Source organism: Bos indicus x Bos taurus, chromosome 8, assembly GCF_003369695.1.
Source record: "Bos indicus x Bos taurus breed Angus x Brahman F1 hybrid chromosome 8, Bos_hybrid_MaternalHap_v2.0, whole genome shotgun sequence".
NCBI classification, from domain to species: domain Eukaryota; kingdom Metazoa; phylum Chordata; class Mammalia; order Artiodactyla; family Bovidae; genus Bos; species Bos indicus x Bos taurus.
In genome coordinates, this window is record NC_040083.1 from 24,626,673 (window position 1) to 24,643,856 (window position 17,184).

A 17,184-nucleotide genomic window follows, 5' to 3' on the forward strand; every position below is an offset into this window, starting at 1 on the left:
TATCTCTTCTTTATAGATGAGCAAAAGGAGGTACCAGAGTGCAGAAGAAAAAGTGGATTGTTACTCAAATCTAGATCTGCTGATCCAAAGTCACTTAGCCAACACACAATCCCCTCTCTTCTCCAGAAATTTCACACTGGAACCACTACTAAGTTTTTTTAATTTTTTTTTTTTTTTTTGGTCACACCATGTAGCATGTGGGATCTAGTTCCCTAACCAGGGATAGAACCTGTGCCCTTGCATTGGGAGTGCGGAGTCTTAACCATTGGACCACCAAGGAAGTCCCCTTAGAGGTTCTTAGAAATATTCCAGCAAAGTCTAGACCAGAAAAGAAAAAAAAAAAAAAGGTGGGGTGGTTGGGGAGAGATAAATGGTTACTATCATACAAGTTCAGGCAGCTAACCACTCAATCCCCAGCCTGCAGAATTCCTGGTGTTGCCCTGAGATCTCTGGTCTGGCATGCCATTCCACGCCAGAGATGCTGCCTGTTCCCACATCACGAGGTGAAGTCCACGCTCAACAGTCTGCCCTTCTTGCCTTCTTGCTGTCCACACCACTGGCAAATTGAAGGTCCACAGACACAGCTGAAATCCTTATTTACAGCGAGCTACCTCTCCTATGACAGTCACCTTTTCTTCCTTTGCTCATGAAAGTGATCAATGTTCATTTTTATCCTTCAATTAGCATGCACACCTCAAATACTGGGCAGCAATCTCCATGTGCCATTGTTAAGAATGAAAGCTGACTGAGTGCTCACTGTGTTCTTAGTGCTCTATGAACTGCTTTGCAGGATCATCTAACAAGAATCCTGTGGTGACCACTATTAGTCAGCCAGTTCTATAGATGAGCGAACAGAAACCTCAAGAGTCAAAACAAGTTATACATTTGTTTTCTTAAAAACAGGGAATCTAGGAATCAAACCCAGGTGATCTGCAAAGCCAGGGATATAGACACAGAGGGTTCTCAGTGCCTCCACGGACTCTCCCCAAACTGAAGACAGGGGGTCCACAGCTTCCCCTGAGAGAGGCAGCTGAGTGAGGGCGTGGAAAGGTCCGCAGTGCAGACCGCCCTGCCTCACGGTGTGTTTCGTTACTAAAGTTGGTAAGCTTCTGTTACCACAGCATTGCCCCATTTTCTTCTCTCTTGCTCCCACCAAGAAATAAGAAAAGAACAAGATTCTCTATTAAGAACACATTAAACACTGTCCAGTGGAATTTCAAACCCAGGTCTCCAGAGCACCAGAAACAACAAAACCCTTATTCCCAATTTGTCAGCTTCGCTGATCCCAGGGCTTGTACACTCAGATCTAAGAACAAAGTGGTTCCTTAGCTCTCAATACAATGAAAGCATGCTGCCGGAAATCATGGAAGTAAGTAACTGGTGGGCATCTTTGGAAACAACAGGAAAAGCCAAAAGGTCAGGGGTGTGTTGCTCAGGCAGAGGCAAAACATCCCCGCTGGTCAAGCCACCTCATGCCCCTGCCGAGCAGCATCCACCTCCACATTTCCCCTCCTCCGGCAGCTTTCTGATCCCCCCAATCTCTCCTGAAGCTGAACAAGGAAACAAGAAACACAACTGAAACGCAGCAGGTTGGCCTAGGCTATCTCTGATTTCTAAAGTACACGTCCCGCATTCGGGAGAAGGTTTCTGCACCAGGAGACCATATTTCATCTATCATCATGTTTCATCAGGAACAGCTTCCTTTCCACTTGAAGATACTTCTTTTTGCTCAATGGTGTTTAAAGATAATACTATCTAATTCAAATCCTGCTACCCAGGATGAAGATTGTACAGCTAATCCATTTAATCCAAGAGTGCCTCAGAAAGGACCTTCCCTGACCAAAATCTAAGTCAGCACTCCAAGTCAACATAACCCCCTTACCGGCTTCATTTTTCATCACAGCACTTTCACACCCTAACATTATACTATTTGTTTATTGATTCATAATCTCTCCAACTTCAATGTAAGCTCACTTAGGGTGGAGACCTTGCTGTTTTGTTTACTGTTAAATTCTAGCGCCTAGAAAACTTCATTGTAAGTGTCCATAAACTATTTACTGGATAAATAACCATATAAGCATAACACCATGGATATTAAAAGGCATCTCTTCCTAAAATTCTGGGTTTTCGGCCTGAATGTGCATGTATATGTATGTGTGTTAATGTGTAACTCTCATCAGAAGCAAACTGACACAATTTGAATACTACAGTATCTACAGCTCCAAGAACCAATTCCTCAGTGTGCATTCTACTATAAATATATAAAAGTAGTGGATCTGGGTCGCACCGAAGAAGATGTTCTAGCAGGAAATCAAAGGTCTCTGAACAACCATTCAGTCTTTTCTCCCCCACTGAACCTTCTAATTTTGCCAGTACCAATAAGGGAGATATTTGACTTTGTGTTCCTAATGAACATTAGATAAATTCTTTCCCTGAGTATATTAAAATTACCTCTTTTATCTGGCAGAATTTTTTCTCTGACAGTGTAATCAGTGGCTATTAAATATATGATAAAGCTCATCACTAGGTTAGACTCAGTAGGGTGTGATATTTGTTAATATATACATTGTCATATGGGGTACTGCATAATAAATGCAAAAATTTAGTACAAGCTTACCTGTCATTGCGAAAGATCTTCGGTAGATACCTTCTGGGGAACCACATGGCCAAAGCACACATCAGGACCCAAAGGACTGCAAGTTCATCTAGCATCTGACCCAGGAAACTAAGGGTTGCATGGAAGTAGACGGATCCAATTCCTAGAATCAATTACAGCCAATAAAAAAAGGTGGCAGAGAAGAACAGACTCACAAATTCAACACACCGATTAAGGACAGCCTTTTCATAAACGGCTACCGAAATGACCAAATCACTCTCTCTCTCTGAGAAAAGAAGTTGAAGGAAGAAACCTACATCTAGGCTTACAGACTTCACGTCTAGAAAGAGGATTTGAAGCAGGGCCCAAACACCAGCATATCAGAACTTTAATAACTGCACAAGTTCAGTGTGTCTTCATCCACTGAGCCTTCCTGGGAACACACAGTCCATCAAAAGTCAACATTCTCTCACAGTTAAGAATTCCTAATCTGCCTGTGGAAGGAAATAAAAATTATACAAATATTTCCCAGAATTACCAAGGATCAAACATCTAGAATTTGTTGTTGTTTTTTTAAATTTTAGTCCTTTAGAAACCACGGTTTCATCCGAATACAATTGTTTCACAAGACTTTCCTCAGAACTGCACTGGCACGACACCAGTGACTATTATATAAATGAACTCTCCATGCAATTAAGTGATAATTACAGTCAACCTTGTCATCAAGCCCATATTCAAAAGAGTCCTCCTTCTGGAGTCCAGGAAACAACATGAAAGTTTCTTAGGACGTCAGAGTGACTTTGGTTTACAAAGGGGTCAGGGAGTGTGCGGAGTTGCACTTCCTCCCTTTCAGCCCATGCTCACAAACAAATCCACTTACCCACTACAACCAAGAGAGTCCATATTAAGTAGATGCCACTGTTGAAGCACGTTGCATACTGCCGGAACAAGCACATGCAGATGGGCGGCAAGATGAAAAACAAGACGTTGCTGATCTGGGGGCGGGGGGATGAAAAACGAGAAGATGAATATTAAGCAAAAGGGCAAAACGTAAAGCAGCTTGTTCCCAGTATGTCCTTTGTAAATGGAGATGAATGCGGCCACACATCTTTTTTTAACAAGAAAAAAAAACTCACAACTAGGGAAACTTACAAGTTCTTTAGTAACCATTTTAGGGGGATACTTCCTGCCTCTGTGATCACAGGAGCAGCTATGAAAAGACTGGGGCTTCCCAGGTGGCGCTAGTGGTAAAGAACCTGCCTGCCAATGTCTGCCAGTGCAAGAGATGTAAGAGACTTGGGTTTGATCCCTGGATCGGGAAGGTGCTCTGGAGGAAGGCATGGCAACCCACTCCAATATCCTTGTCTGGGAAATCCCATGGACAGAGGAACCTAGCAGGTCATAGTCTGTGGGGTCACAAATTGTCAGACACAACTGAGCATGTACGTACACACACACACACACACACACCCACACACACATGAAAACACTGCCATCTGAAACTGCCCAGAGTCCTCTCTTGATGTGAAGAATCAACGACTCTTTTTCTGCCCAATTATGAAGCATCCTAATTTACCTGAATAATCATTTTTAAAGATAAGGCCTGCACTAAATACTGGTAAAAAATTTTAAAAGAATAGTTTCATGAAGAATGAGAAGGACCAGACTTGTTCTAGCCCCCCCTTAATTTTCTGCCAGCCAGGTCCTGGGCCCACATGAAGGCAGGGAATGCCTTCCTCATTTCCCCCTTGTCAGTTTTCTCACCCTAAGCCAAACCTACTTTTAGGTAAAGATCAAATTTGTAGCTTTAAAATGGCATCATTTTATCTTTCAGACTGGATTTGAGTCTATTGTCTCTTCATAGGTCACCTGGCTTTTTTGAAAAAACAGACTAGACCACCTAACTCTAGAATCTCACCTCTAATTTTTTTTAATTTCTTTTTGTCTATCTTTTTTTAACTAGGGGGGAGTCATAGCCAATTCTTTTTTTCCCCTAGATTTTTTTAAACTGAGGTAAAATTCACATAACAAAATTAACCATTTTAGGAGTATATAGTTCAGCAGCAGTTAATGCAAGTATAAAATGCAATCATCACCTCTATCCAGTTCTGAAATGTTTCCATCACTCCAAAAAGAAACCTCATATCCATGAAGCCGTCACTTCCCCTTTTCCCTTTCCCCAGTCCCTGGCAACCACTAATCTGTTTTCTGTCTCCACAGATTTGCTTATTCTGGATATTTCATCAAAGTGTAATCATGCAATAAGTGACCTTTTGTGTCTGACTTCTTTCACTCAGCATACTGTTTTGGAGGTTCACCTGCATTGTAGCAGGTAGCAATACTTTCTTTTTACGAGTAATATTTCATTGTATGGATACCACATTTTGTTTATCCAATGTTCTTACAGTGTCCTTAACAGTGAACAATGCTGCTATGAATATTCATGTCCAAGGTTTTCAGTATTTGTTTTCCATTCTCTGAGTTATATCCCCCCAAGCTAACACCGCTGGATCATATGGTAATTGTGTGCTTAACTTACAAACCACAAGACAATTCTCCACAAAGGCTGAACCGTTTTACACTGCTACCAGCAAGGTCCAAGCGTCCTACTTTTTCCACATCCTTGCCAACTCTTGTTATTTTCTGAGGTTTTTATTTGCTTTGTTTGTTTAATAAGGCCATCCCAGAAGGTATGAAGTGTTAGGGATAGTCAGCTTCTTTTAAACTTTCACCTCTAATTGAGGAGTAAGGAGCTCCTTGGGAAGGACTTGAGCATGCAGAGGAGAGGAGATGTGCAGAATGTTTAAACAACAGCTGGGTCTAAATGCACAACACCAGGGAGGAAGGGGTGAGAGAGGGGTCAAAAAAGACTAAAACCTTTCAGAGACAGAAGATGGAGTAGATGAAGTCTGGAAAGCCAAGAGCATGGGGGCTTTCGAAAGGAAAGACTGGTCACCCATATTAGACAACACAGAGCAGGTCTCAAGGAACCACAAGGGTGGGTGCCCAAACTGAATGAAAGGAGCCAGGGTAGAAGGGCTTTTCCAGACCTGGGAAGTCACACTGAGGCACAGCTAAACAAAATGCATCGGCAAATCCCGGAACTGGAGGCGCAGTGCGGGTGGACACTGGCAACATCAGAAACCAATGGACGCCTCTGTCACCGTCTGGGAACAAGAGGGGATGGGAATGCCAGTCTTCAGAAAGGGGAGAAGGATAGAGTGGAGAGAGAGAAAGAACAAGATCTTTTGTCGGGGTGGGATAGAACAAGGCTGCTGCCTTTGGTTAAAGTTCAAGATAAATCCCTCATGGTGGGGCTGCATCCGGAGCCCCGGGGCTGCATTCCGGAGAAGCGGGTGCCTGGTTCTAGTTGGCCCATTCTGATGGGGACCTTTTTCTCCTTCCCCCATTGGAGCTACTGGCAACCCTGGGTGAGAGTCCGGATAAATGACCACAGCAGTCCCAGGCGGTATGCAGTGTCCACACTTGGGAATATAGCCAACTCTCTTTTATTTACTAAAAAGCAGATAAGGAGGGATTCAGGACAAGGCTGTATGTAATATCACAGCCTTTAACTTTCCATGGAGTTATTTAAAGAACCCAAGATCTCAAAAAAAAAAAAAGAAAAGAAAGAAAGAAAAACACTCAGATCTTTAAGAGTTAAAATGAGAGACCTTACCAGTCGGACACAACTGAGCTACTAAGCACGCATGCATGTGAAAGATGTTAAATATTTTATAAGGGGATGTTAAAGTAATGGCCTGGAAAGGCTCCCAGGCTAGCCAAGCTCAGAGAGGCAGTCACCCACAGAGGTGGGGCCAGCATCCAATCACTCTTTCCACTGCCCAAAGCTGACTTTTTTCACCTTCAATCCATCCAACCACATTCTGACCACCTTGGCTTCATGCTTCGATTGGCATCTGAAAATTGTGAACTGCATCACACATTGTGTACCAATGACCTTTAGGTGATTTAAACATTGCTCTCTGTTTTGTTAAACACAGAGGTAGAAGGAATTAAAGGTGAAAGGGGAAGGAGGAGAAAAATGGGATTGTGATCCCATAGGTAACTCTCTCCTCTCGTGTACATGAGTATGTTCTCCATGTAAGAAAAAGAATACATTACAAAGCTAAAGTCTGCCTTGCTATCCTCCTCCCTGGAGATACCCACTTTTCTCAGATTCATAATCCTCAATTTCTTTGCATTTATGTAAAGATATTTATCATATATATCACATATTGCAACATTATATTTTGGCAACTTCCTTTTCTCATTCCACAATACACCCTGCTAACCTTTTACCTTCTTATCTTAAGTCACAGAGATTTGCCACACCTGCTGAGGGTCCTGCAGAAGGCAACACTTCACTGAGCCATTCCACTAATGGTGGGAAGCGCACTGATTTACAGCCCCACCTAACAACTCTGGGGAATATAACACAGCTTTTCACCCCAGTACAGTCATCCTTCTATATCCTTGGGGGATTGGTTTCAGGAGTCCCTTGGATACCAGACTTTGTTGGATGCTCAAATCTCTTATATAAAATAGCATTATATATGCAGTATGCATATAACATACACACATCCTCCTGTATACTTTACACTGATTGTAAAGTATAAATTTACACTTTACAATGGGAAAACAATTTTTCCACAGATGCAGCGAGGGATGGTTTGGGATGATTCAAGCACACTAGTGGGTAGCGGCTGTAAATACAGATGCAGCTTCGCTTACTTGCCCACTGCTCACCTTCTGCTGCCCAGTTCCTAATACGTACTAGTCTGCAGCCCAGGGTTGGGAACCCCTGCTTCAAATCATCTCTAGATTACTTACAATACCTAATACAATGTAAATGCTATGTAAATAGTTGCAAGTATACAGCAATTCAAGCTTCCCTGGTGGCTCAGATGGTAAAGTATCCTCCTGCAATGCAGGAGACCTGGGTTCGATCCCTGGGTCGGGAAGATCCCCTGGAGAAGGGAATGGCAACCCACTCCAGTATTCTTGCCTGGAGAATTCCATGGACAGGGGAGCCTGGTGGGCTAAGGTCCATGGGATCCAAAAGAGTCAGACATGACTGAGCAACTAACACACACACATGCAGCAATTAAAGTTTTGCTTTCTGGAACTCTCTGGAATTTTTTTTCCCAAATATTTTCAACCCACACTGGGTTGAATCCACAGATACAGAACTACGGACATGGAGAGCCGACTGTATATGTTTATTGCCTCAAATCCTCTCAGTCTCCTTTGCTTCAGCCATGTACAACCATCTATGGCCAAGCTGTCCCTTAAAAGCTATGCCCCATGATGGCCATAGCTGTCAATCTATGTTAGCACTAGCACTGTACACAATGACTTTTAAATTTACACACAATTCACAAAAACATGAGGTAGTTAAATACACCTCCAGTGAAATTATGATAGCTCAAGTATTTTTAATGCCCGTATCAGAGAGTTCAATTTAGAAACACTATTTAACAGATAGTTCCAAATAACCCTGAAATCTCCATATTGCTTCTGTACAACCCATCTACCAATACTTGCTGGCCTCCACTGTGCCTTTTTAAGACATAAATCTATGGGGACTTCCTTGGCAGTCCAGTGGTTAAGACTTCACCCTTCCCTTGCAGGGGACATAGGTTCCATCCTAGTCAGGGAACTAAGATCCTGCATGTTGCACAGGAAAAATTAAAAGAAAAAAGACATCAATCTATGAAAAGGAAAAGCCCAAATTAGAGGGAGATGCTCCCCAAGACAAAAAGAGGAAGGAACTCTGAAAGAAATGTGGGAAAGCAAATGAGTTGTGGTTAAAAAGATTCAATGGCTCCATGTCTACTGAGAAAACGAAACTTCTCCTCAAAGTTACGTAGCTCACTGAAGTTGAATAGTTCAGCCAAGGGGTATTTTTTAAAGCCCATTGTTGGACTATCCTTTGGAGAATTGGCTTGTTTAGTGCCTGCCTAACAGATTTTGTTTTAATTAAAAGGAAACCACAATTTAAAAATTTATTATTTCCTTAGAGAGTTCCTCATTCTGTGACATTGCACCAAAATAATCTCAGGAACACACTGCAATCTCATCCTGACGCATGCGATTGTGCATTTTCCCAGACAGAGGGCAAACACTGACAAAGCAACAGGCTGTAAATTCTTTTGAGCAACAAGTTCATAAATAGCTAACAGACATTACCCTGGCCGAGGAGACTATGTATCTTAATCGAATGCAGGTTTCTAATGATCCATTCCATTACGGCAGGCCCCCTTTCTGCCTCTGGGATGACCAACTGTCCTAGCATGCCTGGCACTAAAGAGGGCTTCCCAGGATATGGGACTTTCAGTTTTAAAAATGGGAAAATCTCAGGCAAACCAGAACAAGTTGGTCACCCAGCTCAGAGGCCTTCCTGCAAAATCTACCCACCTCCCACAGTATACCACCCAAAGAGAGGACTAACAACACTTCGAACTGGGGTCTCCTGCATTGCAGGCAGATTCTTTACCAGCTGAGCTACGAGGGAATCCCACAAACAACACCTCAGCCACTTGTGTATAATACCTCTACCGTGGTCCTCACCACCCAGGTGACTATTTGCGGGTCTGGTTTCTGTGACAGGCACACAGTTGCCCAGCAAGTGGATGGCTAGATGGATAGAGACTGACAGATTGACTGATAGATAATCCTGCCCTACAGAGAGTAGTCTGTGGCATATAAAGGGAACTCCACTTATCTTGATGATGGGGACAGAGCTGAGTAGGGGAGGTGACAGACCATGGGCTGACTTTAAGCATGTATTTTTCTTCAAGACTTTTTTTCAGCACCAGTTCATTTCCTTCTGTCCCTCTGGGTCCCCAACAGAATTCCCAAAGGCCAAGCTAAGTGATTAAAACACAAACCCCACTTTCCTCCAAAGCTGCTAGGTCGTGGATCTTTCTCTGACTGTGACCAGGCCTTAGAATGTAAAAAGGAACTTAATTCAATAAAACTTGTATTTAGAAGAAACAGTACAAAATGTGCACAGGCAAAAGGCTGTGGAAGGGCATGATATGTTCTTGGAAGAGATATTTGGGCTTGGCTGACGCAAAGGATGATGACAAGATTTAAAGCAATGGAGATATGTGGGCACCAAAAGCAAAATGCTCTATACTCCCAAACATTGCCAGTAAGAACACAGATCAGAGTACTTTCTCTGGTGGACCATTAAACAACACTCACTAGTCGTCAATACTGCCCTCAACACAGCAATTTCCTATCTAGAAGGAAATGGCAACCCCCTCCAGTGTTCTTGCCTGGAGAATCCCAGGGACAGAGGAGCCTGGTGGGCTACCGTCTATGGGGTCGCACAGAGTCGGACACAACTGAAGCGACTTACAGCAGCAGCAGCAGCAGCAGAACCAGTACCTGGAGAAGTACATCCAGATGCCTATTTGAGGACATTCATCGCCTAACTGTTCAGAAACCAAAATGAAAACAATAAACAGGAACTGCCCTAAATGTCCATCAATAATAAATTGACTGGTCAACCCATTAAAGGGAATACTATATAGACACTGCAAAGAAGAAAATAATTCTATACAATCCAATATGGGATTATCTGCAAGACAAATCAAGTGAAAAAACAAAGGTGTAGAGGAATTTCTGTAGTGCGATCTCAACTGGGCTGGAAAAAAATCTGGTTGTGGTGTGTATATACACAGGCCTCCCTGGCGGCTCAGGCAGTAAGGAAACCGGCCTGCAGTGCAGGAGACCTAGGTTTGATCCCTGGGTCAGGAAGAACCCCCGGAGAAGGAAATGGCCACCCACTCCAGTATCCTTGCCTGGAGAATTCCATGGACAGAGAAACCTGGCAGGCTACAGTCCGTGGGATAATAGAGAGTCAGACACGACTGAGTGACTAACACTGTGTATACACATGTTGCACACGTATTTTCTATGTTTACACAAATACATGCTTTTTACATGCTTTGAAAATGTCTGAAAAGATATATAAGAAAGGGTATTTTTCACTTCATAACTTGCATATTTTTTTAACCATGATCATGTTGTTACTTTTATAATAAACAACAATGGCAAAAAACTACTTTAAACGACTTCCCTGGCGGTCCAGTAGTTAAAACTGCACTTCCACTGCAGGGGGCCTAAGTTCCATCAATCCTTGGTCTGGGAACTAAGATCCCACATGCTGCAAGGTTCAGCCAAAAAAAAAAATCCCAAAACTTTTTGTTCCATATCCACCACCATGACTAGCCAAAAGATCAAATGGTCCCAATGCAGGAGTTTTAAGTTAAAGAATGACTAAATAATAAATACCTATACTGTGCTAAATAAATTTTAAGTAGCTATAATGGCATTTGCATCTTCAAGAGCAGTTATCTTAGTAGGTCAAACGGACCATCCAAGTTCTAACTCTAGATCTGCCATTTTCTTGACCTTTGCAAGTTTCAAAATCTATCTAGGCCTCAGTTTTCTCCTGTATCCAATGGATGTAATAAATAGCACCCACTGCTGAGGGTGACGGTAAAGGACCCTGGGGAGCTTCAACAGCAAACAACTAGTGGTGGCCAGGAGTGACTGCAGTTGCAGGAGTGGCAGCTGACCACCAAGATCCATTAAGAAGGTTCTAAACCCCCCCTCTGAGTCCTCCTGACTTTACATCTTCAATTTTTCCTCAATCAGTAATGGTTATTATTTTATTGTAAAATAGATAATTAGGCCTGCTGCCTTACTCTGAGAATTTAATGAGATGAAGGAAATGGCGCCCCACTCCAGTACTCTTGCCTGGAAAATCCCATGGATGGAGGAGCCTGGTAGGCTACAGTCCATGGGGTCCCAAAGAGTAGAACATGACTGAGCGACTTCACTTTCACTTTATCACCAAGTAGCTCACTGTCTTCCCTAATACAGGAGTAAGATAAGCATGGGTTTGTTCTGTGACAAGGATCAGAAGATAACTAAGACGTGGGAAGGAGAGAAGGAAACGCTTTTTGCTAAATTCTTTGGATATACACTCTACAAAGTCTGATGGCCGACTTCTCTGAAACCCTCAGTATTCGCACTTTGCTAAAGCAAATTCTGTGGTTTACAAGTATGCCAAAGAACAAGGTTTGTCAGGGGGACCAACAGAGCTAATTAGCCACAGATGCTGCAGCTGAAGATCAACAGCTCATTTCTAATAAAGACTTTAGCACTCACTGCGTAACAGCTCCAATGAAACCAGATTAAAAGTAAAGACAAAAATAAGCTCTCCTCCTCATCCAGCACCCTGGGGTTGACTCGAAGCAGCTACACACTAACTTTTTTGGCCAAATAACTAGACCTGACTCTACTGGCCTCAGACACCACAGATAATTACCTTGCTGGGTACGTGAGAATCTGTCCCCAGGCTGTCATTTCTTCTCTAACTTTGGTGAAATCCTCAGTAGTACTCTCCACTTACAAATGGAAAAACTGACCTACTGCCTTTGAAAGCACCCAGCCCTGCCCCAGTGCATCCTCTGTGGGCAACTGTCCACACCTGACTGCACGCTCTAAAACAGGTTGTACAATAGGTGGAGGGTGGCCACCTCTGATGACCTCATGTGTCACAGCTTCTAGGGGCAGCAGAGGACCAGGTTTCCTTGCAGAATTAACCCAGTCATTTAAAAAAAAAAAAAAAAAAGGAATGTTTGCTGGGAGGGCAGCCCAGGAATTCAGCACTGAAGGGAGGGAGAGTGCAGGCTCTGGATCATGGTCCCAGCTCTGCCAGAAATGACCACAGGGCCGCTCCCCTCTCCAGAGTCAGTTTCCTCAACAGAGAATAGAAGGATGGGGACAAGCTCATGGAGATCCCTCCAGGCAATAAGCATTGACTCAAGCCCAGGACATTTTCTCCAGCAAATCAAAGGGGAAAATCCTAAGGAAGAAAGTCAAAATTCACAGTGACTCACATACCAGGAGTTGCTGTTTTCCATATTACAGCAGTGAAAAGATAAGCTGCAGAAATGGCCACACCAAGTCTCACATTTGGAACCATATTTGGACTTAGCAAAAAGAATAGACATTTCCTTCCCAACTGCAGGCCTGGGCTTCCCAGGTGGCACAGTGGTAAAGAATCCGTCTGCCAGCGTAGGAGACGCAAGAGACACGGTTTCAATCCCTGAGTCAAGGAAATGACCCACTCTGGTGTTCTTGCCGGGAAACTTCCATGGACAGAAGAGCCTGGCGAGCTACAGTCCATGTGGGTCACAGAAAGTCGGACACAACTGAGCACACACACACACAACTGCAGGTTTTCCCTCCCACGAAAAACTAAGAGCACACAAGATTCTGCAATGGGACAGTTTCCTCTTGACCACAGCTACAGACCCAGGCAAGTCCAGAAAGCATACACACACACACACACACACACACACACACACACACACACACACACACACACACACACACACACACACACACACACACACACACACACACACACACACACACACACACACACACACACACACACACACACACACACACACACACACACACACACACACACACACACACACACACACACCACTGCCAAATTTCCCTTTCACTTCTCTGGCTTAGTAACTGCACAGAGCACAGGCCTAGGGAAACTGATCTAGGGGCTAGTGTGAGGCTCAGTACTAAAGGCAAGAACTCCTAGTAATTAACTTGATTAATTCTGGCCCCAGGTAACTCGACTTATTATTGATGTACTTGGCGGGGCGGGGGCGGGCAGCGCCAACCTTCGGAGTGGCCCCCGCCCCACAGACCTGCCTGGAGGTCACCCCTTTTCCCCGACTCCTAGAGCAGGTACTCGGGGTAAAAACCGCACAATGCAACCCAAGTGCGTCACACCACAGAGATCCTAAGGGAGGAAGGGAGTAGTCCCCGCGGTTTCACCGCTCCCAACTGACCCAAACTGGAAGAATGGGCTGACACGGAGCACCAGCTCCGGGACGGGTGGGGACCAAACAGGACAATAGAGCCATCAGAAAGAAATGACCAGAGGAGGAGGATGGCCCAGATGTCAGGGACAGAGACTGGAGAAGAGGACAGATGGAGAACTGGAAGGCGCGCAGGGGAGGGGGCGTGGGTCGACTTTGGCCGCGGAGCGAAAACGCCCCAAATGCACGCGTCGACCAGGGTCCTGGCTCCAGGTACGGCGGCTGCGCTGGGGGACAGCCCCCTCCCGCCAGCCCGTGCCATCCCCGCTCCCGTGCCCCGCACCGTGTTGTAGAACTCGGCGATGGCAGGCACGATGGTGTAGTTGTCCTCGCACCAGTCCACCTCCGAGCTGCCAGCCCGCAGCTGGTCCCACCAGTGCGGGGCGCTCATGGCCACTCTGGGGCATTGGAGCAGAGGCTCCCGCAGCCGAGACGAGGCCAGAGCTGCTGCTGGAAACCAACGGTGGTGGTGGTGGCAGCGGCGGCCGCGGCTTTATGTACCACGGGACAGCCGCCGGATGTGGCGCCTCCTGGGCCGGCCTCTCGGGGCTCCGCTCTGTCCTGTAGGACGTGACTGGCTCTCGGACCCCTCCCTAGGCTCCGCCCCCTGGGGCAGCCTGCAGGACCCAGGGCCGGCCACGCCCACCCCAGAGGCGGGATGTGCGGGGGACGGGGGCACGAGGGGAGGCGGGATCGGCCCCCTGCACCCGCTTCTAAATACGCCTGTTCCCAGCAGGTGGCAAAGGCTTTGACAGGCCTGCCCCCGCCCACCTTCCGGCTCAGACTTGCAGGCGCCCCCTACCCTTGTTAAGCGAGTTGTGACAGAACTCGCCCTGGCAAAACTTAAAATTAAGGAGGAAACCCAGGGGGACCGGACCCCCACGGAATCTTGGGGAAGTTTGCTCAGACTTGCCTGTGTGATATGTGGGACACCCACTCTCACGGCGGAGAAAAGCCCTCAGTCCCTCCGAAGTCAGTAAGGGATTGCTTGGTGCGGTGGGCCGGGGCAGGAAGACCTTGGGGACTGGAGTAGGGGACCAAGGACTCTCCCACGCAGCCTCTGCCACCCAAACCCTGTTGCTGCTGCAATTTTGAATACTTTCCTGCCCTCCGCCCCTTGGACTCCAGTGCTAGAATAAAGTCTTCTATTACCCATCGGGTCAAACTTCAGCTATCTGAACCCCCAAAGGATGCAGTGTGACAGGTATGGCACCTCCAGAACACCCTAGGTACAAGAGATGATGACGCATATATTGCACTTACTATGTACCAGGCTGGAGAAGGAAATGGCAACCCACTCCAGTATTCTTGCCTAGAGAATCCTGTGGATGGAAGAGCCTGGTGGGCTGCTGTCCATAGGGTCACCCAGAGTAGGACACAACTGAAGTGACTTAGCAGTAGCAGCAGCAGCATGTACCAGGCACTTGTTGAAGAGTTTTCATGTGTCACTTCGTGCTCCCAGAGGAGATCCCCTCATTCGAAAAGTCAAGAGGACCTTTCTGACTAGACCTGCTCAGAAAGGTTCCCTGGAGGTAAAAAAAGGGAGGGGGTGCCACCCCATAGTAAGTGATGTTGATACCCATGGTCTTCTTTGCTAGAATACATCTTGGCCAAGAGATGCATGCACACACATGGGAGAACCCTAAGATACACCAAATACAGACGCTGAACCTGGCAAAGCAAGATGACTGGCTAAAGGAAACCCAAAAGAAATGCCCCATAAAAGTGATTCAAGCTACTGCGAGGATACGACTCTCTCTCTCACTCTCTGAACCTGCCTGTGTGCCTATCCTACACGTGTAATCTTTTCCTCCTAATAAAACACTTTACTTGTTTCGCTTCTCTCTGTATCTATATGGAAATTCATTTCTACACAGCTGACAGGCCAGGGCCTTGTCACTGACCACTGGTCCCTGGTGGTCTAGTGGCTAGGACTCAGCACTCTCACTGTCGAGGCCTGACTTCAATCTCTGGCCAGAAGCGGAAATCCTGCTTCAAGCCTCTGCAGGCCCGGGTCACCTGAGATCATGTAGTTTCTACATCAAAGCTAATCTAGTCCCACCGATATCTGGAGAAATAGTTTTGGTTGGTCATGGCTCTCATCCTTCTTCCTTGGGCAGCTCCAGAAATTCAGCTCAAGATAGCAGTGGCAGAAGAGGCCCTTGTCAGGTGACTGTCACTAGGCTCTCCTTGCTCCAGCCTACATGGTACCCTGAAGGCCAGCACCTCCCCAGGGCCTTACCTCTCTCTGACTTGACTCTCCACTTGGACCCTGGCTAGGGCTCCAGGGCCTTATGCCCCCAGTGTCCATCTTCTACAGGTTCCTGCACAGCCATTTGTTTATCGTTCCAGACCTCCATCACTGGCAGAAACTGCAGGCCCCAACTCCTCTCCTATACTCCAGGAAACCCAGCTTTCACCCCTGGGAGCCAGACCACACTTCTCTTTCAACTTTGTCCCAACTCCTATCCTGTCCTCTTCCTAAACAGCCAGTTCCACTGTGTCCTGAAAAATAAAACACCCATTTAACCCAATAATCCCATTCCTCAGCATATATCCAGAAAAAACTATAAAAGGTACATGTGCCCTCTTTCCATAGCAGCAAGACATGGAAGCAAACTAAATGTCCATTGACAGATGAATGACTAAAGAAGGTGTGGGGCATATATACAGGAACAATGGACTATTAATCAGCCATAAAAAGAATTAAATACTCCTATTTGTAGCAACACGGACAGATCTAGAGATTATCATAGTAAGTGAAGTAAACCAAATAGGGAAAAACAAATGTCATATGACATCACTTACATGTGGAATTTAAGAAAAATGATACAAGTAAATTTATTTACAAAACAGAAATAGACTTACAGACATAGAAAATAAACCTATGTTTACCAAACAGGGAAGTGGAGAAAGGGATAAATTAGGAGTTTGAGATTAACATATAAACACTGCTGCTGCTAAGTCACTTCAGTCGTGTCCGACTCTGTGTGACCCCATAGACGGCAGCCCACCAGGCTCCACTGTCCCTGGGATTCTCCAGGCAAAAACACTGGAGTGGGTTGCCATTTCCTTCTCCAATGCATGAAAGTGAAAAGTGAAAGGGAAGTCGCTCAGTCGTGTCCAACTCTTATCGACCCCATGGACTGCAGCCTACCAGGCTCCTCTGTCCATGGGATTTGCCAGGCAAGAGTACTGGAGTGGGGTGCCATTGCCTTCTCCGATATAAACACTACTATATACAAAAAAAAAAATAACGAACAAAGACCTACTGTATAGCACAGGGAGCTAAACTCAATATTTTATAATAATCTATAAGGAAAAAGAATCTGAAAAAGTATGTGTATATATATATATCTCTGAATAACTTTGCTATACACCTGCAACTAAACAACACTGTAAATCAACTATACTGCAATAAAAAATAAGACTCTGTAAATTTCTAATATGGTAAATATTGGTAGATATTATTAAACAAAAGTTCTTTATATTCCTTAAGTTTTTAGTATTATAGGAGTCTTCAGATCAAAAAGGTTAAGAGCTGCTATTAAAAAGAAAGATATCCCCAATTAAACCATTTGTAAAAGATTTTTTATCATTTAGTTTGAAATATTTATTGAATGAGAGCTTTTAGACTTAGACATATATCAT

General features: G+C 45.0%; 1 protein-coding gene across 3 annotated transcripts in view; it reads right to left on the reverse strand.

Moving 5' to 3' along the window:
• Positions 1–14,077, reverse strand: part of ACER2 (alkaline ceramidase 2) — a 32,450-nt gene extending 18,373 nt beyond the window's left edge. For 2 of the 3 annotated variants that reach the window (XM_027549159.1, XM_027549158.1), the window contains exons 1-3: positions 13,817–14,077; positions 3,477–3,591; positions 2,618–2,759 (exon numbers count right to left, since the gene is read on the reverse strand). In XM_027549159.1, coding sequence (XP_027404960.1) covers positions 2,618–2,759; positions 3,477–3,591; positions 13,817–13,924 — 365 coding nt within the window. In that variant the 5' untranslated portion in view covers positions 13,925–14,077. The remainder of the gene's footprint in view (positions 1–2,617; positions 2,760–3,476; positions 3,592–13,816) is intronic. The other variant, XM_027549156.1, reaches the window with a different exon arrangement.
• Positions 14,078–17,184: the final 3,107 nt, after the last annotated feature.